The following is a 20,970-nucleotide window of genomic DNA, read 5'->3' on the forward strand; positions in this document are numbered from 1 at the left end:
CCAAAAAAATTTGACATTATAAAAAATATATCTCTTTTTTAAAAAGCCAATTTTTTTTTTTTAATGCTTACTGATTTAAATTTGATCGCTAATTTATATATATTACAATTTATTTAAAATTTAGTTTCACCGGTTTCAACTAAAATAATTAAAAAAATAACTTTATTTACTCCAAATTTCAATATTTTATTTAAATTTTACAAAATATATTATTATATTCATAATGATCATTTAATTAAAATCAATTCTTTATTGCTTTTATAGTCGAAGTGGTTCTACATTTATGTGGCACAAAAAAAAATAATCTAAAGATTTATGTCTGGGGTGTTTTCTACGATCCATGGTGACGTCCTTGTGGAGAGCGTAGACCTTGGGGTAGCATGAAACGAAACCATTGTTCAATTTAATGACTGAGCTCATGCTGACGACGCCGCGCAAAAAGTGGCGTTTGGTGACCTCGCGGTCGTAAAAGGTCAATTCCGCCCCGTTGTCTCCGACACACGCTCTAGTCTCTGAAATTACAATTTTGATTCGATTTTTTTTTTTATTTATAAAAACTCACTATTTTTAAGAGGTGCGGCGCAAAAGTTTTCCGTCAGACGCATGTATTTGGAAAAGAACTTCTTCTTGCTTGAAAAACACTCCTGGTAGGAAACAACTCTCAGTTTCTCCTTTTGCAAAATTTCGGTCTGTTCTTGTTCCGAAGAAGTGTAGCCAAAGCCGACCACCCTGGATACAATTATAAAATAAAAATGATCAAATTTGAATTAAAACTCACCGTGACAGAATTGTTCACGATTTTTTTCGAATCGTAATCAGAGTTCCAGAGACAAATGGCAAATGGGCCGCACGAAATCAGTGAAATTGACGTCGTTTTTCAAGATGACCACGGCAATGTCATCTTTCAAATCACTCCTGCCGCGATTGTAACCGGGGTGCACCAACACCTGTGCAAATTATAAGATTTGAGATGTAACAAATCAGCGGCTCTTTTAAAAGAAAGATACTTTTTTATGGTATTAAGCAGGAAAGCTAACAAATCTCGTCACTTGGACTCCAATGATGTGTGGAACAACAAATACGAGAGATGGCGCGGGGATGAGATAAATTCGCCTGCAAATGGTATGCGAGGTCATTATTGCTGCTAAAAACATTTCCGCCGTGAGGCAGCAAATCGACACAGACGCAACTCTCTTTTTATCCGACTATAAATAAGGCTGGGCGTGTATTTGCAACAAACTCGCTGTGCACTCGGATCACAATTATGAATTTTTCCCGATTAGCGTGTTTTATCATCTTGATCGGTTCTGCAAAATGCCAGCAGGATTGTCGGCACGATGAGCCGCAGCTTGAGATCGCAAAGACGGATGTTGAGGTGCGAAACGGAACCATTTTTTATGAAAATCACGCGTTTAAACCTGGAGATTACGAGGCTGTCGGTGATTATTACTACATTTGTCCCTGCAATGTCAAGTATTGCGTCAGAACCTGCACCAATTTAGGTATCAATTTGAATCATAATTCATATTTATTATTACGACACTTTCGTTCGTCAAAATTTAATTGTTTTATTCGAAAAGTAAACAAATCTAGCTTTAGCGCATTAAAATTAGCTGCTTTTCACACTAAAATAACTGTCAGAACAGTGGGAGAAGTCGAGTTTGGTAAGTTCATAGATATTCGCTCAAGCAATTAATGCGAATGTTGTGAATGAAGCACTGAAATCGCCTCAAAATCAGTGATACAAGCAAGGGGTGCCGCCAGTCTTCGTTTGCATAAATTTCCTGAGTCTGGAGCCTAATTATATCACACTTGACTTCTCCCCTACCCTTTATTTCTGAAATTGAGACAATTTAGTCGGAAATTAAGACATTTCCCGATATCATATTTATTGTAATTCACTTATATTTTGAATTTTACTTTAAAATAGTTATAAAAATTATCTTAAATAGTGTGAAAAAGCGAGAGAACATTTAAATTATTAGTATTATTTTTTTTTATTTGTCCAAATTATTGTTAAATCATTAAATGCATGTTTAGAAAATTATTTTCCACCAAACAAGAGTTTCAAACTTGACGTCGTGACCAAAGATGGGCATAAGAAAAACGTCGATTTCTACAGCCACTTCTACCCGATCGACGAAATTCGCGATAGTCACGATTGCTTCTGGGATGTGATCACAGATGCTTACGATGTACTTGAGAACGGAAGCGTGGCATTTTTGTTTGGTGAAGAAGTGAACGTGCTGTACAAGTCCTCAGATTTCTGCTTTGCCGAAGACAGTGTACGTAAAAATCAATAAAACCAATGCAAAATAAAAGTATAATTTTTTTTATGCATAGGAAGGGGAGAGCAAGAAGTTGGCTTGCTTTATAGAAGACCCGGATTTTGTTAATATCAAACTTTCCCACTCGTACCTGCCTCTTTATGTGGTTTCTGCCATTTTCCTGCTGATCACCGCGCTTGCGATTGTGGCGTCAAAAAAGGAAGGAAAATCAAATTTGAGCAAACTCGCCGTTTGCTTTGCTTTAACCATGATGGTTTCCTATTCGCTTTTCACCATTTTTTATTATCTGAAACCTCCAAACCTCATCCTCAACGACTGGATTTGCAGTATTTTTGGCAAGTCATATAATTTAAACGGAAATATAATAATAAACTTTCTTATTTTTTTCAGCATACACAATATACGTTTCAAGGCTCAGTCCATATTTTTGGCTCTACTCAATGTGTTTTGAGAACTTCCAGCTTAATTCAAAGTGCCTTTTTATCAAATTTACTGACTGGTTTGTTTCATGAATTTTTAATATTCAAGGCAAGCTCGGCGTGAACCTCAAATCTCCAGATCTTTCGCCTTTTCAGCACTTTGCTCCATTATGATACCTGCTTTAATCTTCGTTATTTATCGAGTAGCGAATCGCATTTGGCATCATTCGAGAGGTGAATTCGACTATTCAATTAGCGAAGAGACTTGCAACTTTCAAGGTAAAAAATCTTTTTTTTAATTTACTTTCAAGTAAAAATCATGTTTCATAGATTACGACATTGAAATGATCGTCTATAACGGTCCTGCTGCCATTGTTTCAATTATTAATTTGATCCTACTGGTTTCAACTTTAAAATTGGGGCAGGCTCAGGACCGCCGCAGTTGGTACATTCTTTTAATATAACATTTTAAACTTTTTTTAATTTTTTTTTCTTTTATTAAAAAGGTTTTTTATTTCTGTGCTGCTATTTATCATCACGGTGTTTCCAATAATACTGGATTGCGGCGTATTTTGGCTGATGGATGTTAAAAACGACGAATCATTCGTTTGGACCATTTTATATATTTTAAATTCAATTAGTGGGATTTTCGTTTTTCTAGTTTTTGCCATTTTCAACGGAAATTTCAGGAAAAGCTTATTTTGTAGCAAAAACGTTGATGAACATTACAACGAAGTAGAACTTCGTTAGGTAAATATAAAATGGATTTTCCAACTAAATATAATTAATTCATATTTTAACTTTTTAATTATATTTCTTTTTCATTTAATCACAATCACTTAATTGTACACACATTTTAAAAGAGGAAATACTTTGTATAATGTCTTGGGCCATTAATGAGAATCAAAAAATTATATTTTATTTAAAATAAAGTTTGACTTATATCTTATATTATAAGTCGTTATAAGTATTATGTTGCAGTTTATATATTATTTAATCAATTTCTTTTCTGTTGTTAAATAATTATTTCTCTTCTGTTTTTACTATAAGATTGAATTTCAAATTATTTCAAATATAAGTTTTATCGCTACATATTAGCAAAAATGCTGTAATTGTCAAATTTTAATAATAAAATTTAATTGAAATTTTTATAAAATAACCTTTTTTTATTAATTAATACTCCTATAATGTGCCTCAACTTACAATTTTACACTTTTTATTACAAATAATATTTGAAAATAGAAAGATGATGTCAACTTCCTGATGATAAACAATTTGGCGCCTTTGTACACGCAACATAGAGATGCGACCACTTAAAAAAGCATGACTCTTTTTGCAGTCCGCTCTCGACAAGCTTGAATTATGGATGAAAACAGTGTGTGCGTGTGTTGGTAACAAGCAAAACTCGACTAAAACAAGCTCAAGCGAATGGATTCCAAGGTCACTTGGCCTTATAATAAATAAAATTGCAAATGACGTCACGCAGCTCTCTTCGCCTCTACCGCAAAAAAGCCTCAGGCGCAGAGATCGAGAGACGCCGCCACGCACATGGGGCCAAATTTTAGCATCCATATGATTAAAAGAGTCGCCGCATAAGGTCCTAAAATGAATTGTAAGAAAATTGAAAAACTGCAAAATGTTAAATTGTTTGGAATGCAAGACCGAATTTTGTCGCGTCAGAAAATTTGAATTAAATAAAAAAATGTTTTCAAGCAGCTCGGTTAATTTTCCGAATAAAAATAATACTTTTTGTTTAATAAAATCAAAATATCATGGAATCTCTAAAAAAAGATTCTCAGCTGTGCGGCACTATTATTGTTTATTCTACTCAAATAATATATTATGATATAGTATTTTACACTAAATATTTATTCTACACGTGATTCAATTCTCCAGATATTGGTTTTGTATCATTTCCAAATGAAAAATCCGAAAAATTCTTCAGGTTTATGCAGAGAAACTGACCAATGTAATATATATTTATCGATCCAAATACCTCCACGCGGAGTAGATGATTCTTATAGACTAGTCTTGGCCATGGCTTTCCAACTTCAATTATTATTTTTTTAAATTATTGCAGATCATAAAAATATATTAAAATAACTGCGGTTTTTTCATAAGGTAACGTCAGAACTGTTTTATAGATATAATTTTGTAGGACTCTTATGTGCAATTTAATTAAATTAAGAATTTTTTTTTCTATATTTAAAAAAAAAATCACTGACGATTGCTTCTGGTATAATTAATAAATCCCGACTTTGCACGCCATATAAATCGTTATAATGGTTTATATTTTACATTGGACATGCCTAGGAGTTTCTCATACTAATGAGAAGAGCATTCGATCAGTGAATTGGAATTATAAGCTTAACCAATGGGATATTGCAACACGTATTATGAAATTTCGCGCAATACATAATATATGCGGTTTTGGGCTTCCTGTACTTTTGTACTCTTGGTAAATTCTGCTCCTTTTTATGGACTAAATGAAATTTTGGCGCGACCCTCGCCCGCTTGCCCCATCACATGCACTCCACCTCTATTATTTGTCAGATTTAAAATTTTTAACAAAAAACTCTTCAGCGGATAAAAGGCCTCTCCTGTGCAAGCGCGCTTTGGTCTGGCATTTAATTTTAGGGCGTAGCGTGGCGCCCTGATTAAAAAGGCGCGTTCGTGCTTCGGGCGCGTCTCAGCTTCTTCCAGAGGCCAGTCCGCGTAACAATCGCGAGTCGCTAACATTGTGCAGCTGAAGTTGGCACTAAAATTATGAATATTTTCGTGCCGAATTTTGTCTTTGTCTGTTACTTTTTGTCTTTTATCGGTTTCGGAAATTGTAAGCAGATTTGCCGCGATGGTGGACCGCAGCTCCAGATAGCAAAGGAGGATATTGAGGAGAAGGACGGAACCATTTTTTACGCGAATCACGCGTTTCGGCCTGGAGAATATGAGGCTGATGATAATTACTTCTTCACTTGCCCGTGCGACGTTAAATACTGCGTGAAAACCTGCATCAATACAAGTATTATTTATAATATATTCAGTTAATTATAATTTCAAGCAAAACCTATCGCATGTTTAAATTGTCTTTTTTGTCAATTTTTATTTATAACTGATACAAATAATTGAATAAGATTATTATTTTTCTGTACCTTAATAATATTATTTAAAAACTATACTTTTTTATTTAACATAGTTTCGTATTTATTATTTCTTTATTTTACATAATATCTAATTAAATTAATTGTATAATAATATTTATAGAATATCGCAAGAATTTTTTTTATTGAATTTTTCCCATTCATAATATTTAAATCCATATTTATTTTAGGATTCTTTAGTAAATTTTAAACCGCTTAAGTATGATTAGTTTATTATAATTTATTTTACATTCTATTTTTCAAATGAACGCCATAATTAAAAATAAAAATATTCTTAAAAAGTACATTAAGAAAATTAAAATCCATTGTTTATTTGTTTTTCTGTTTGTAGAGAGTGGACTTTATTCTGCATCACCAGGCAAGAATTTAAAAGTCAACGTTGCGACAAAAGACGGAAAAACCAAAAACATCGATTTCTACGGCCACTTCTACCCAGAAACTCTTGATTGCTACAATGGGGAAATGAAAGTTTTCACGAATCAAGCCGTTTTCTTTGAGAACAGAAGCGTGGCCGAATATTTTGAGGGTAAATTACATCTGGTGGCCAATTATCCAGACTTTTGCATCGCGCAGGGGCAGGACTTTGTGAGTGAAAATTATATTGTTTTTCTAAATAATTAAAGAGCAATTTATAATTATAAGACCGATGATGGGGAAAGCAGGATTTATTTGTGCGATGGACAAGATGATGATTTTGAGGAATACCCTCAAAACAAGGACATCAACTTTTCGATTCATTTCCTCGCTTCGGCAGTTTTCCTTCTGATCACAGCAATTGCGATTAGGGCTTCAAAGGAGCGGGAATCGCATCTCGGCAAACTCTCCTTTTGCTTTTCACTGACTATGATGTTCATGTATTTGGTCCTGGCCGCTTTTTACCATCTCAATCGAGCTGGATCGGTTGGCTTCGGCCTCTGCAGACTTTATTGCAAGTTCTCAAGCTGCTAAAATTATAAATAAAAAAATAATAATTTCCTTTCATTTTACAGTTTTTGCAACTTTTACCTTGAGCATTAGCTCGTTCCTTTGGCTCAACGCAATTTGTTTGAAGAATTTGCAGCTTTCCAGGTATTTAATTTTATTGAAAAAATCTTATGATATTTGGCAGTTTTTTTTTTATTACATTATTATTTTTACCCACTTTTGTCACGGGTCAACCAATTACTTTATCTCTACATACCTAAAGGAATCGGCCTGCCAATGCCAAAAGTGGGTAAAAAAACTGCCTTAAATTTTCAAGGCTCCCTCGTAACTACACGGAAGCTCGAACCTCTCGATTCTTTGTCTATTCATCGCTTTTCTCCACTTTGGTGCCTTTACTTCTCCATACAATTTTTTACGTGGCATCTTTTATTTGTCATATTTTCGGATTCCAATTGAACTTTGCGCTCAGCAGCTACACCTGCTACTTGGAAGGTAAAAAATACTCTGTTATTTTCGTAATGTAAAATTTATTCCATGCCGATTCTATAGATACAATTACGGGCGTTATCTTCTGCGACGGGCCTGTTTTCCTTGCATTAATTTTAAATTTGATTTTCCTCATCGCAACTCGAATAACATCAGCAAATCTAAGCTGGTAATTTCACTTTTAAATTTAAATTTTGAGCTCAAATTAAGGCAAAAAAATTTGTTATTTTTCAAGGTTCGTCGTGTGTGTGCTGCTATTTATCGTCATGGCATGTCCAGTAATTGTGGTTTTTGTCCTGATGCTGGACAAGTATCAGGAATTATCCTTCATTTGGAGTATTTATGGTCAATTCAACGCACTACGTGGGTTCTTCATATTTCTGATCATCGTCATTTTCAACGGAAACGTGAGGAACAGCCTGTTTTGTCGCAAAAAAACCACCGTCCAGCAACTCGCCATGGAATTAAGCTAGGCAAATTTTTCGGTGCTAGGACGATAGTTTTTCCGGACGATAGTTTTTTTCTCTAAACGGACAATAGTACAACGCGGCGTTGCCACATAGTGCGCGCGAATTTTGAAATGAAGTGGCGGGAAATGGATGCGTTCAGCGGCTGTCACATGCAATTAAGGAGTGAAGTTTTTTTATTATTCCAGAAAATGAAAGTTATAAAGTATTTAATTTTAATTTAATTTTAACCTCTTTAATAATAGTTAATTATTAAAAAGTTATTTTTTTTTAAATGTAAAAATAAAAGTTAATTGTTTTAAATTAATGATAAAAAATTTACATTTTTCTAAGAATTTTTTTTATTTTCTTGTCATTACTCTTACACTTATATTAAATTTCATCCTGTCACAATAATGCGCATTCATCTACCTAGCCAAGTTAATGTTACGAGCCACTTTCCGAAGGTAAGTGCTTGGTAGTTGGTTTCCGAGGGAGTATATTTCACAGAGGTTTTTCAGGCGACTTTGCAGCCTCTTGTAAATCTGATTTTTCCTTCTGGTCGGAACTTCGCCAGATTTTTTGACATATGTCTTTTCGTACGACAAAGTCTATCCATTATCCATCTATTCTATTTTTGTATAATATTAAATATAATATTTATTTATTATTACTAAAGAAGTTAAAATTAAAATAAAATTTAATATTTTTAGGTATATTATTCAGGAAAAAAAATACTTCAGTGACTTCAGTCCTATGAATAGATTAAAATCACTCTTTTCCGTTTTTTTTTTCTTTTCATATTTTAAGTATTTTTATTAAAGAAGTTAAAATTAAATTAAAATTAAATACTTTATAACTTTCATATTCTGGAATAATAAAAAAACTTCACTCCTTAATTGCATGTGACAGCCGCTGAACGCATCCATTTCCCGCCACTTCATTTCAAAATGCGCGCGCACTATGTGGCAACGCCGCGTTGTACTATTGTCCGTTTTGAGAAAAAAACTATCGTCCGGAAAAACTATCGTCCGCACACCAAATTTTTCACCGCGACCAAAGATTTCCAGTCAAAAGAATTTAAAGTATAATTCAATTTTATGCTTGTTTGGGTTTTTTATGTAAACATAATTTTAAATCAATTAAAGTACATTGTAAACTTGCATTTTTACATTTGGTATTCATTCTGGCGCATTCCTATTTATTTAAAGACGTTCTATTCACAGCTGTTTCCGATCACTATTTTCGCTCCACTCGTGCGTCAATGGGGATTTGTGCGATCGGCCCCGCGGCCCTACATTCTGGCGCGCGGCTCTTCTCATAAATTCCGTGTCTTTTCGCCTCTTATTTACGAGAGTGAATCACTTTCCAATTAAATTTAGAAGTTAACAATTTTGTGAACGTTTCAAATTCATAAATTTTCATTTATTCAAATCAATAATTCTATGAATAGAAAATAAAATTGTTTTTTTTATATGATTTTACAAGAGAAATATAAAAAGTAGAAATTAATTCAATAGAAAAAGGGAAAGAATAGTTTAATTAATTTTACTCAATTCGTTTTCCTTAGTAAAATCCTAATTTCAACGTAACGAAGGAAAAAATTAATTAGAAGCCTCATATTGTTCACTTTTTTTTTACCTTTTTTTTATTACATGATTAATTATATTTCAAGCAAGACCTAATTTGTGTTCGTTTGGCAATCTCAGCGTTTAATTGAAAATCGAATCTGATTGCAGCCGGCAAAGTGCCAAGTCGGTGCAGCAATTACTTGAAATTGGTGCACCTCGCGCCACTAATTACGCTCGCTCCCCCGAGTTTGAATGTGGGCCAAACTCTCGGACAGACGACACTTGACAGCAACTAGGTTTTGCGTCAATTACGCCCGACGCTCCTCATGTATGTACATTGTTGAGCGCGCAAATGCTCTGTGCAGTGATTCACCTGAATTTCGCAATTGCACCCGCAGAGGCAAATTTAATTCGGCTTTCAGTGAAATTTAATCCTGAAGATTATTTTGTTAAATTAAAATCAGGGGCTGACAAGCAACTAAAATAAAAAAAACAATTTGATAAATTTCTTTTTTACCTTTTGTATGATTATTAAAAAATTGAAGTTTTATTTTTTTTTTAAGATATTCATTTGATAACTTCTTGGTTATTGATTTATAAATTATTTAATTAATTTCGTAGTTATTAATTTCCTTAATTAAACACAATTTATTCCAACAAAAGACTAGATTTATTTATTTATTTATTTATTTATTCTCCATTCATAGTACATACAACGCAAAAAAAGTACACTGTACAAAAAAAAGCGGAATCATGCATCGACATAAAAAAGTACAAGCATACAAAAAAATGCCGAAAATCAGGAGTCGGAAATTTAAATAGAATTGATGATAAATGGATGAAAATTAATAATTAATTCACCATTTGCGAAATCAAATAACATTGGTTCTTATGACAGCTTCATCTTAGAATGATTGAATCTTTTCAATCCTAAGACATGTTGTACAAAATGAAAAATAAAAAATATTGGCGTTGGAAAAATCAAAATTGGTTCAGCGTGGGGCTGTAGTCAGGCGATCAAAGATTTGTAAAAACTCAAAAAATTGGCTTCGGTTGCCTACTTTACAAATCTTTGATCGCCTGACTACAGCCCCACGCTGAACCAATTTTGATTTTTCCAACGCCAATATTTTTTATTTTTCATTTTGTACAACATGTCTTAGGATTGAAAAGATTCAATCATTCTAAGATAAGGCTGCCATAAGAACCAATGGTATTCGATTTCGCAAATGGTGAAATCCGTTATAGAGTTGCTAAATAAAATCTGTGCAACTGAAGTCTTAAAAATTAAATTAAACTAAAAACAGCTCAATTATTTCATAAAAACCCTTTCAAATAAATTGTGAATAGAAGAGCTTTTGACATGGAGCCTAGCTAATGTGAAACGCGTTTTACAGGCCGAATTGGAAATGGGGCGATTCCGGGCCCGCCGCCGCTTTTGCTTCTCGCAACAATTGACCCGCTGCTCTCTGTTGCATCAACGCGCGCGGTGGTCGTGAATCTTTATGTAAACACGCTCAGCTCCTTCTTACTCTCTTGTAATAGTTTCGCTGCTCCGTCCCAAAAATAGAACTTACGAAAACATTCTCTCCATTATCGAGGCGCGCGCTCCGGGTTAAATCATCTCAAGAGACGGCGCGAGAGAGAGTCGTCGTCACTGGAGAGGAATGCAACCAGCTGACCCTTGCACAACCTAATACTTGGCGACGAATGCAACAAAATCGTCTGGACCATTCCAAATTGCGCGGCCATTCACTGATGAACAAGTTATTTCCGCCCAAAATGACGCGCAGCTCTTGAAATTGAGTCGCATTTTGTTTGCGTATTTTTTTTTCACCCTTGTTCCGAATCAGTTTTTATTTCGAGAAACAAGGTCTTTGCCAAATTGAAAATTGGCATTTTTTAGAAATTTTTTAGTCAATTATATTATAATGCACAGATTGGTACACATAGGGCTTCTTGATATTTTTAGAGAGCATTTGCGAACCAATAACAATTCAGTGATTCCGTCTAAAAAATTGATTCTAAAATGTTTTGTTCAAAGGTCAAACAAATATACAAGTAAATTTCCAACCTCAATATTGCAGAGACTATTAAATTATTTCTGTTTCCAAAGCGGATTTCGTGAAGGTTGCATAACATAGCAACTCCATTGCTAGAATATGTTATTTCCAACGCAGAGGATTTCAAATCTTTATGGCAACCGAAACTGCTGTTTTGTCAGCGTGTTTACACTCGCGGCTCTTTTTCGAGAATTTTGCAAAATTTCTGCTTTCCTGCCAGCGAACGCATAAATCTTCTATTTCGGCGCCGCCATTCCTCAGCATTGATTGCGAATCAAAATAAACCTAACGTCAACATCCCGTTTGTTGACCCCTGATCGGTTCGTCGTCAGTCGCGAAAAAGAGAATTTAAAATAAATGGACCACCGCTTATTTTAAAAGTGATTTTGATAAAATAAATATATTTAATTAATAATCATTACTAGTAAAAAAGCAGAGGTTGAAGTGTTTTTGAAAATTTTAAAGATGGTTCCTGCTTCTGTTGAATATTTTAAGATATTTTGCCCAGACCGAGAAGTGGATTTTTTCGCTTCACTTGCCGACTTCAAAAGAGACGGATGTTTACCACTTTCAACTCGAGCTGTCATATTTTTATTGGCAAAATGAAAGAGCAGCAAAAGTGGTAAAGGCGGTGCTGCAAAAAGTTAAAAATACTTTAAAAACTTTTGAAAAATCAAATAAATTCACCTCATCTTTTGATAAAATTTGCAAGCATTGTCGGCGCCCTTGACTTTGCCCAGACTTACTTTCTTGCTCCACCTGCGCCCACGTTATGGGCGATAAAAGAAAGGCAAGGTCGCGGCGTCACCGTCGACGCTTCTTCTGCCCACTCATTGAGAGTGACGCGGCAACACTGTGCGCGCTTTTTTGGCAAGTCGCGCCGCCTTTTATGGACACTAGGGTCATGTTCCGTCCGACGATAGAGCGTCCGAGCCAGCCAGAGCCGCTCCTCGGCGCACTCGCACCGAATTTACCGTGAATTATTCAAACTCGTCGCAAGGTCGCGCCGCGGCTCTTGCTTTTAATACGCCGCTGACTCAATCTTTGAGCAAACGATTTTCGATCGATCGCGCTTGCCAAACCGTGACACACACCGCAGCTCATCTCCCCGCTTTTATTTCGGCAACAACGGATTAACTTCTTTCATTCCCTCCCATAGTTACTTTGGACAAATTCAGAGTTTGAAGAAATTTTGAGTTCTGAAACGCATCATAACTTTCGAACTCTGTGGAAAATTTTAATTCTCAAGTCACTCAAAGATTATAAAATTTGTAATGAATTTTCAATTGCTTTCCTATAAGCTATGCAACGCAAAGAATAGAAAATTCAGAATGTTAAAAACAGATAATTATGCCATTGGTATTTCTGCAAATCCGACCAAAACATCCAAAGTATTTGAAATTTTCACAATTATTGGATCAACGTTTAACTTTTGGTTGCATGAATAATTATTTGATTTGCTCATTGGTTTTCTTCTGAATTTGTCTAAATTTAAATAATAGTTTTAATTTACAAATTGAAATTTCACAGTCCCGGTGGTGCGGTGACGTCAGAATGGCGACTTATTAGTCACGTGCACGTGACCAGGCTTCTATTATAGAGGCGGTTAGTTTTAATAGACGTGCTAAGATCTTTCCTGAAGCACTTTGATACAGAAGCATAAGTGCACCTTTTACGCTCTAATCTGGATATTTATTTATAAAATTTTAATATGCGCAGAATTCGAACTGCTGGAAGTTTCCTAAGCAACTGGTTTCTCAATTCTCGTCTTATAATTTTGTTCTGCAACGGAAAACTAAAATCTTCGACTAGAAGTAATTTGATTTGAATATATTTTTAATAAGTTTTACTGCAATTTGTCCTATAAAAAATTACAAAAAGTAGCACAGCCTAATTTACTTAAGTCAATAAAAATATTATTAGAAACACGGTTTGAACGGCAGCGGCCTTGCCAATGACATGAACTGCATGCTTCGAGAACATTATGTAAACTAGCGCCTGTCGTTCTCGAGGTATGCAACCAGTGCAGCATGCGTGATGGGCAATCAGTATAGCTCGACCTGCGGGGAGTTTTGGAGTAAAATAAACGTGAAATAATTCCAATCTCATTCAACAGAAAAATTTGAAATTATTGTGCGTTATTAATGTGTTCCCATTTTTTCTATTTACAATAACTTAATTTTATTTTACAAATAAATTTAAGCAGAATTTAATAAGAAACGCTAACTTTAATTATCTTTTTTATTTATTGTTGTTGTAGTTTAATTGTCGATTCAATATAACAACAAAAAGTTCCATTTTTATTGAGGAATTAGAAGATTAGTGGATTTGAATAAAAAGAAGACTTTCCGAAACTTGAATTAACTTTGATTTCTACTGAGAAAATAAATTCAGGCGTTGAATGTGCTAAAGAAATTCAATATTTTGAACGGCCGTGAAAGAAAACCGTTGACAAAATTTGGGTCGCTTTCGCCACATTTTGGGGTCAGTCGGGAATAAGAAAATCATAAATTCCGATTTATTCGGGCGGCGAGCGAGCGAGATTTCCCAAGAAAAGGCCACTGGGTCTTGGTCGTGTTGAACGAAGGGGTTTGACAGATGTGGAGCGCGGCCGTGATTGGCGGACCGCGGCGCCCCTCTCGGCCCCTCCGACGGCCATAGTCCGTGCGCCCTCGGCCGCAGCCCCAGTTGCACTTCTGGCTGTGATTGTGAAGGTTCGAACCGACAAGGTACGTCCCCCTTGGAGACCTTTCTTTTTTTGCAAAAGAGAGCGAGAGAAAGGATTCTCATCGTCCGAATTGTATAGGTTTGATTTTTCAAAATTCTCCAACTCTATAATTTGGCAATTTTTATTAAACAATTTTTTAAATTCAAAATTTTATCCAAAGACTTTTCCGATTCAAAGTTGCATCTTTCGGAGCGCCGCAAATTAATTGCGGCGCCAACGAAGCGAGAGCCGGTCTAAAATTAGCACGTTCGGCTCGTCGCTATTTTGGTCGGTGTCCACAGACTCTTAAGGATATGCGAGCCCCACCACTACAGGAATAGATTCGGATTCTTCGAATATCCGATTGCTTTCGAATGATGTCACCCGCTGCTGACAAACAAGAAGAGAATTTCTGAAAAATCAAATTCGCAATTATTTTTTATATTCAAGTGGATTTCCCGGCTGATTGCAGGTCACACCTAGTTTTGAAGATTATCTCGAAGGTACAGCCGACGACAACTCACTAAACGAAAATGCTGCTCAAGACCCATCTCGACATTATCAGCAGGAACGAGCCTGTGACGAGGAAGGCCAAATTCTGGCAGTCCTATGTGCGCGCTCTTAAGGGTGAGTCATTTCACAACTTTAGCTCGAAGCATTTAATTATTGTTTTGTAGGAAAGTCAGTGAAAGTTGATGACATTCTAATATATTATATAAAATAGAAGGAAAAAGGAAGATAATTTCAAGCAATTTTAGTAAAAAAATTTTTGGAAATTTCTGGAACATTTCATCTTTTAATAGAGAAATAATTGATTTTAATTTGTAGTTAATTTTAAAATAATTTTTATGTATTTTCTTGGAAAATATCAACTTTAAATTATAAAACAATAATTTAAATTTAATTTGGAAGTAATTCAAATTTTTTTATGTTTATCTATTATTGAACATTTGAATTAAAAATGGAATTGTTGTGTTTGCAGGCACTGATGACATGAAGGCCCCCGAACAAAGCCGCGCCCCCCGCAGCATTTTCCGTCCGATCTACTCCGAGTTCCCCGAGCTGGCGTCCAAGCTGGACACCTGGCCGCACAGCAAGTCCCTGTACGAGGACCCCGCCGTCGCCCACGAGCGCATCAGCTCCCCCGGCTACCGCTACCAGCCCATCTCCAGGGACACCTACGGCTACTCCCCCCGCTCCTTCCTGTACCGTGACCCCGTTCGCACCGGTACGTACGGTACTTACTCCCGCAGGAAATGAGAGCACAAAAAATACTTCCATAATTATATACGCAATGGGGACGGGAGCCAAAATTTTATTTTAATTCGCAAACAACTTTTCAGTCAAAATCGCAAAACGAGATTTTGATTCAAAAGTAGTTTTTTCAGAGAGATTATTATTTTGTAAGGAAAGAAGAAAGGTCGCGAGGGGCGCGAAAATCATATTTCAGGCCTCTCGCGGTATTTTTTTGTTGAATGATGCAAGGATTGTGTGCAAAATCAAAGAGGAAAAGGGGAAGTTTTCGCTTGAAAAGAAGAAGTGTGCAAAGTGCAATCCAAGTTGGAAAACATGTCAAAGACTTTAAACCGAGTCTAGGGTTGGAATTGTCTCTTAATATCTTTAACAAAAAAGCCTTCTGTATCAATTAACAAGATATACGCACCTGTTCTTTTATATATAAACGCGCAAATTCTTTTAAGTAAGTGTCACCCAATAACCCTGGAAGAGAGAATCTGTCTAGTTTTTTTTTCTGCCAAAATCCTTGTCCGGAATGCAATTAATACAAATCTATACATATAATTTGCATGCATTTTCGATTTTTAATTTTGTCATAATGCTGCAATAATTATTCCGGATTTTCCTATCAAACCAGCGAGAGCTTATATAATTTTTTCTTTCTGTTGATTAATTAATTTATAAACCGCGCGCCAACAGCGAGAGCACGACAAGAGAAAAAAAACCACTGTGTATAAATATTATATAAATAATTATTTAATATATTTACTTCTCAATGTGTACTATTAATTTAGCAAGATCCACGATTTTTGGGTCAATAAATATTTTGGCCATAAACATTTTGCGCTTTTTATTTTTGACTCTCAACCTCTCTCCAAAAAAGTGACGAATAATTTTTCTCTGCAGACAAAAGCTACTACAATTAATCCTCGGCTGCTTATCCTCCGCACTTTTAATTCCTAACAATCTAGACTTGAACTGTAACTAATTGGAAACTCACCAAGAATAAATAAACATAGATATTTACATTTTCATCAAAATGAATAATTTATATAAACTTTTGAACAAGGACACTAAACGAAAGTGAAACCAAATCATCACACTCTATAAAAAAGTCTAGAGAATTAAAAACAGAAAACAGAGACGCCGAACATGAAAATGAGTGAGAATATCTAAATTAATCTATGGCCTAACCAGTCTGAAGCATCGCCATAATGCAACTAACGCAGACCAACAGCCAGTGTGAGTATAACTGAAGCAAAAATGAGCCAGTAACAAATTTTTATCTATTAAAAAAATTCCGATTTTGGACAGGGATTTTGATTTCATTCACATTTTGACAAAATATGATTTAACCCCGGCAGAACCTAGAAAGCCCAAAGCCCTTCCGAACGAGACGCAAGCATGGAACGACCACCTGGAGCGCATGGCGGCCATGGGCAAACTGGCCCCCTTCAGGCGCTCCATGTCTCCGCCTCCGAGGTCACTCAGGGCGAGGTCAGCGTCGCCTGTGAGGGCGCGCTCTTCGGAGCCTTTTGAAAGGGCCTCATCGCCCTTCGCCAGGGCTGCGTCTCCCTTCACCAGGTCCTCCTCACCCTCACCCATTTTGGGATACACTTATTCAGGTAAAATAAAATTAAAAAAATGTTAGTGATTTCTTTTTAATTCTTAATAATTGTCTTTTTAGTCATAAAAAAATTGTAAGCGCAGGGGAAGTTATCATTCCTGACGACGTAAATAAATTAATTCAAAACTCTTTTGGACTTGGATATTGACTCAAGTTTAACGTTTTTTGTTTTCAATTATAACAAATTTGACATTGATTTTTATAATTTGTCCATTATAGCATTTAGGATTTTTTAAATGACATTTGTGGTCTTAGAATTTCATTTTGACCTCACAGGTTACCCTATTTACACTCGGGAGGGCATCAGCCGGCCCGCCCTGGTGCGCATCATGAGTCCCAGCCCCTATTTGTCGGCTGCGTCGGTGGTGCGCGACCCCTGGTGGTACGCCTACCCTGAGCTGAAGCCCTTCGAGTCCGACTACGTCTACCGCTCGTCTCCGTCGTACCTGCGGAGATCGTACTTGTCCCCGGTCAGCAACCGCTACCTTTGGAATCAACACCCGGTCAGACCCTTCTGTAAGTTGTCCTCAGATAATTACTGAAAAAAGAAATTTCTAAGCCTTTTGTGCTGCAGAAACGAAAGAAATTTGGTCCCTGCTGGAAATACTGAACCTGCGCCTGTGACTTTGACAATTCCCGATACTATGAAAGATTTCATAGTAAAGTGGAGAACTGAAATTGCAGCTTGGAATATACTAAAATTTCACAACTTTTTCAACAACAATCCTGTTAACAAAAACACTGCTAAGATATTTTTTAACAAAACAATGTTTAATTTCTTCCGCTAACTGTGTATACTTGTACAGATATTAAATAAATAATTTTAAGAATATATTAATACACAAGATGTTCTTTGCTAAAGGCGATGACTTTTATTTTATTAAATGAAAACAACCTGTAAATCAATGCAGTGCGTAAAGATCACTTTTCAACATTTAACCAGACCAAAAGTACTTGCAGACAAAGTAATAAATCTCCACTTTCATAATTTAAAATATTTACTTCAGTCTCAAACACATCATAAATTTTGATCATTTTTATAAAATTACCCAGGAATTGGAGGATCAAAACTATTAAAGTCAATTCAATTTTTGTATCGAATTCGGTCAAAAAATTTTGGACAAAAATCAAAATAAACAATTTTCGGATTGACTGATTATTGCAAGCTTTGGTCCGGGTTGACTTTAGTCGGAGCACCGCATGCACTGGTGGTGTTCCCCAGGGACAAGAATGGTTTGGTCCCTTTGGAAGTTGTGGCAATTGTCCACGTGTTTGGTGTGCGTGTCTTTGTCCTTGAGCACGGCCTTGCAAAAAGTGCACCTGCGGAACTTGCACTGCAGCCGCAGGTAGTGCCGCACGAGTTCTTTGGCGCAGTCAAAGTTGTTGAAACACAAATTGCAGGTGAGTCTCTTCTTCATGATGCGCTGGATCTGGAAACTGGCCTTCAGGTGGCTCGCGTGCACGTGCACCAGCAGCGACACCCTGCTGCTGTAGTAGCTGCTGCAAATCATGCACTTCGGCTTGCCCATGCCAACCTGTTGAAAAAATGACAAAAATTTATTATTCGATTTATACAGAAAAACGATAGGCTGTTTTCCAGGTCAAAAGGAACCTTTGAAAGGTGACGTGTTTTGTATTTTTTGCTTAAATTATTCTATTGGTTGTATCGAAATGAGTCTGAAATCAATTTAGAGGAAATTCAATCAACTATCACATGTACAATTTTCTTAAATTTGACAAGAATTAAAATTGGAAAATTTTTAATTTTCTGTTCAGTTTTTCAGCATTAGCTCTTTGCATATACAATTTTAATTTATCCCTTTTTTTAACTAAGTTATTGTTAAAAAATGTGAAAGGTTTTTAAGATTTATAAATGTGGTTTTTTAATAACGAAATAAAACCTTGGAAGAATAAAATTACTCAAATTCAGGCCAATTAATAAACATTCTTTTCTTCAGATTAGACTTAAAGCCTTGCAAATTGTAATATCATTAAATCAAAGTTTGGTATCTTCTGAGGTAATCAAAAAATCAAAATTTCCTTATTGGACTTGCCTGAAATATTGTTGGAGATATAATGAAAAGTGTGAAATTAAATTGATTTTGTTAATTTAAAAAGTTTCTCTTAATTGTTTTACGATCTAAAAATCAATCTAAAATAAACAATATTTTACATTCCTTTAAATAATTGAAAAATTTAACACTAAATGATTTAATTTATAGAGGGATACTGGTAAATTTTTTATTCTGAATTTGAAATGACCAAGTTTCATGACAAAAAAAAAATTACTTTGAACCCCTTCAGATCAGAGGTTCTCCTTTTTTTCCTTAAGAAAGAATAAATAACAATTTAAAGTTAGTCCTGATTGCTAAATCAATAATCCAAGTTTAAGTTAACACAGTCGACATTCTACTCCCGAACAGTAATATTGAATCCACAACATAGCTCGAGTACTTTTGATGCTATCCAGATATGAAAACAAAAATTACCAAAGTCCCTATGTAAGTAAACTTGGTAAGTTTTAAAAGCTCATTAAAATCCCAGTCTCATTTCAATGCAAAAAATCAACAAATGACTGCAAAAAATAGCGAAACCTTCTTTTGAATGTGCTTTTTGATCCGAATTCGACCTAGAAAATGAGCCAGTGTAAATTTGTGTTGCTTTCTGGACTGACCAACAGTTGGCACCAGTTGTTGTGGCAGAGGTCGCAGTCGTTGACGTCCCTGGGGATCTCGTCGGTGTGCTCGTGGTACCAGTGGTAGGCGAAGAGGTAGCCCGAGGTGAAAACCTTTTCGCAGAACTCGCAGGTCATGCTCTGCAGGGAGCACAGGGAGAAGTGGCTGAAGTAGTTCTTCTCGCTGGTGAAGATGCGGTGGCAGTTGGAGCACTTGACGATCGCCTTGTAGCACTCCTCGTTCTCCAGGTGCTGCTCCAGGAAGGCTTGGGGCGTGTCGCAGTGCAGACAGTTCCGAGGCTGCGCCTTTTTGTACCGACCGCTCTCCTCCGGCTCCCTCGACTTAATCAGCTGAGGCCGCTTCGGGACGATTTTGGGAAGAACGGAACTGCCTGCTGAGCTCTGCAGGATCAGCCGAGGGTGGTTTCCGCCCGGGGTGGTTTGGATAACTTGGAAGAAGGTCCCTCCGAGGGTGCCTGGTTGGATTTGCACCGTCCTGATCGGCTGAACCACCGTCGCAGTTTTTATACATTTCTCTTCGATTACAACAGGCTCCTCGTCCACTATCTAAAACAAGGATTTTGTTTCAGATGATGATATAAAATTTGAAAAAAATTTTACTGTTTCCGATTCCTTTTCCATCAAAGGGTCAAAGTCTTCAGACTCGTAGTTGGCTTTTGGGGAAGAGGGAAAACTGACAAACTCGAACTCATCCAAGGATTTGTTTTCAGGAGAATCTTGCTGAATCTTGAATAGAAAAAAAATAATAAGAAATCTTATGTTTTTGGTAAAAAATTATTAAAATCAATCTTACAAATTCTTCGTTCCTCGACTCAATTAGCTCAATGCCGTTTTCACTTGGATCGTCTTCACTTCTCACTTCTGCACTACTTTTGATTCCAGTCGGATTCCCTTCCTTTTTTTCACTTTGCATTATGCTACGAACGAGAAATTAATTATTTTAAAATCAAGAAAAGCACACAAACGAAAACGTCATAATTATCAGAAAAAGACAACGAACCTGCGGAAAACACGCAACCTCCGAGGCACGCAATACCAATTTTCGATACACGATGTTTTCAGTTGATATTTGATTTTTCGAAAAAAACGATTAAATTTGTTCAATTAGTTTAAACTCTATCATTTGATCTTAAACTCGCTTAAACTTAAATTTGATGTGTAAAATTTTGTCTTGTTTATTTGCAATGGTTGAACATTTTGACGTCGTGGCGCTGTTTTTCATTAAAAGCCCGCGGTGCGAAACAGTTTAAAAAATGGCGCAAAAGACGCGTGTAATCTTATTCAGCCTCAGTTAGTTAGTACGAGAATTCTTTTCTTGCAGCTTCGCGTCACAAAAGGTATTAACTTTTT

The 20,970-nt window shown here is 36.0% G+C and overlaps 4 protein-coding genes and 1 long non-coding RNA gene across 8 annotated transcripts; 3 read left to right on the top strand and 2 right to left on the bottom strand.

The window, feature by feature from the left end:
- Positions 1-185: 185 nt before the first annotated feature.
- On the bottom strand, positions 186-12,490 carry LOC132204063 (uncharacterized). 4 transcript variants are annotated; one of them, XR_009442500.1, is made up of 6 exons: positions 12,102-12,490; positions 11,778-11,989; positions 1,008-1,113; positions 779-947; positions 563-729; positions 186-512 (listed from the first exon to the last, which is right to left on the bottom strand). It is a non-coding gene; the product is annotated as an uncharacterized LOC132204063 (long non-coding RNA). The 4 variants fall into 4 exon arrangements; XR_009442499.1 differs by having other exon boundaries at positions 12,043-12,490; XR_009442501.1 differs by lacking the exon at positions 11,778-11,989 and having other exon boundaries at positions 12,043-12,481.
- LOC132204060 (probable G-protein coupled receptor Mth-like 10) lies at positions 1,198-3,621 on the top strand. The gene is made up of 7 exons (XM_059632300.1): positions 1,198-1,502; positions 2,041-2,285; positions 2,344-2,623; positions 2,679-2,760; positions 2,817-2,986; positions 3,038-3,152; positions 3,214-3,621. Exons 1-7 carry the CDS (start codon positions 1,265-1,267, stop codon positions 3,455-3,457), a joined length of 1,374 nt encoding a protein of 457 aa, XP_059488283.1. The 5' UTR covers positions 1,198-1,264; the 3' UTR covers positions 3,458-3,621.
- On the top strand, positions 5,409-8,886 carry LOC132204059 (uncharacterized). The gene is made up of 8 exons (XM_059632299.1): positions 5,409-5,726; positions 6,197-6,450; positions 6,508-6,793; positions 6,855-6,933; positions 7,106-7,281; positions 7,339-7,444; positions 7,511-7,749; positions 8,761-8,886. The coding sequence occupies exons 1-7, from the start codon at positions 5,474-5,476 to the stop codon at positions 7,746-7,748; spliced, it is 1,392 nt and encodes a 463-aa protein (XP_059488282.1). The 5' UTR covers positions 5,409-5,473; the 3' UTR covers position 7,749; positions 8,761-8,886.
- Positions 12,491-13,924: 1,434 nt separating the features above from the next.
- Positions 13,925-17,786, top strand: LOC132204062 (uncharacterized). The gene is made up of 6 exons (XM_059632303.1): positions 13,925-14,084; positions 14,535-14,689; positions 15,045-15,290; positions 16,663-16,923; positions 17,202-17,441; positions 17,500-17,786. Coding segments are annotated over exons 2-6 (843 nt in total). The 5' UTR covers positions 13,925-14,084; positions 14,535-14,595; the 3' UTR covers positions 17,502-17,786.
- LOC132204061 (putative zinc finger protein 286B) lies at positions 17,199-20,800 on the bottom strand. Its single transcript, XM_059632302.1, has 5 exons — positions 20,621-20,800; positions 20,414-20,537; positions 20,221-20,346; positions 19,600-20,166; positions 17,199-18,460 (listed from the first exon to the last, which is right to left on the bottom strand). The coding sequence occupies exons 2-5, from the start codon at positions 20,531-20,533 to the stop codon at positions 18,110-18,112; spliced, it is 1,164 nt and encodes a 387-aa protein (XP_059488285.1). The 5' UTR covers positions 20,534-20,537; positions 20,621-20,800; the 3' UTR covers positions 17,199-18,109.
- Between the last annotated feature and the right edge of the window lie 170 nt (positions 20,801-20,970).

The sequence above is a fragment of the Neocloeon triangulifer genome, unplaced genomic scaffold (assembly GCF_031216515.1).
Source record: "Neocloeon triangulifer isolate White Clay Creek 2 clone unplaced genomic scaffold, ASM3121651v1 ptg000020l, whole genome shotgun sequence".
Taxonomy (NCBI): Eukaryota; Metazoa; Arthropoda; class Insecta; order Ephemeroptera; family Baetidae; genus Neocloeon; species Neocloeon triangulifer.

Excerpts from the sequence above, each read along its gene's own strand:
- LOC132204060 (XM_059632300.1), top strand. The coding sequence starts at position 1,265 with ATGAATTTTTCCCGATTAGCGTGTTTTATCATCTTGATCGGTTCTGCA. Across the intron at positions 2,761-2,816 it reads AACTTCCAGCTTAATTCAAA|GCAAGCTCGGCGTGAACCTC; the intron begins GTGCCTTTTTAT and ends TTAATATTCAAG. Across the intron at positions 2,987-3,037 it reads AGAGACTTGCAACTTTCAAG|ATTACGACATTGAAATGATC; the intron begins GTAAAAAATCTT and ends CATGTTTCATAG.
- LOC132204059 (XM_059632299.1), top strand. The coding sequence starts at position 5,474 with ATGAATATTTTCGTGCCGAATTTTGTCTTTGTCTGTTACTTTTTGTCT. Across the intron at positions 6,451-6,507 it reads TCGCGCAGGGGCAGGACTTT|ACCGATGATGGGGAAAGCAG; the intron begins GTGAGTGAAAAT and ends TATAATTATAAG. Across the intron at positions 6,794-6,854 it reads CGGCCTCTGCAGACTTTATT|TTTTTGCAACTTTTACCTTG; the intron begins GCAAGTTCTCAA and ends TTCATTTTACAG.
- LOC132204062 (XM_059632303.1), top strand. The coding sequence starts at position 14,596 with ATGCTGCTCAAGACCCATCTCGACATTATCAGCAGGAACGAGCCTGTG. Across the intron at positions 14,690-15,044 it reads CTATGTGCGCGCTCTTAAGG|GCACTGATGACATGAAGGCC; the intron begins GTGAGTCATTTC and ends TTGTGTTTGCAG. Across the intron at positions 15,291-16,662 it reads CCGTGACCCCGTTCGCACCG|AACCTAGAAAGCCCAAAGCC; the intron begins GTACGTACGGTA and ends TAACCCCGGCAG.
- LOC132204061 (XM_059632302.1), bottom strand. The coding sequence starts at position 20,533 with ATGCAAAGTGAAAAAAAGGAAGGGAATCCGACTGGAATCAAAAGTAGT. Across the intron at positions 20,167-20,220 it reads TGGAAAAGGAATCGGAAACA|ATAGTGGACGAGGAGCCTGT; the intron begins GTAAAATTTTTT and ends TCCTTGTTTTAG. Across the intron at positions 18,461-19,599 it reads ACAACTGGTGCCAACTGTTG|GTTGGCATGGGCAAGCCGAA; the intron begins GTCAGTCCAGAA and ends TTTTTTCAACAG.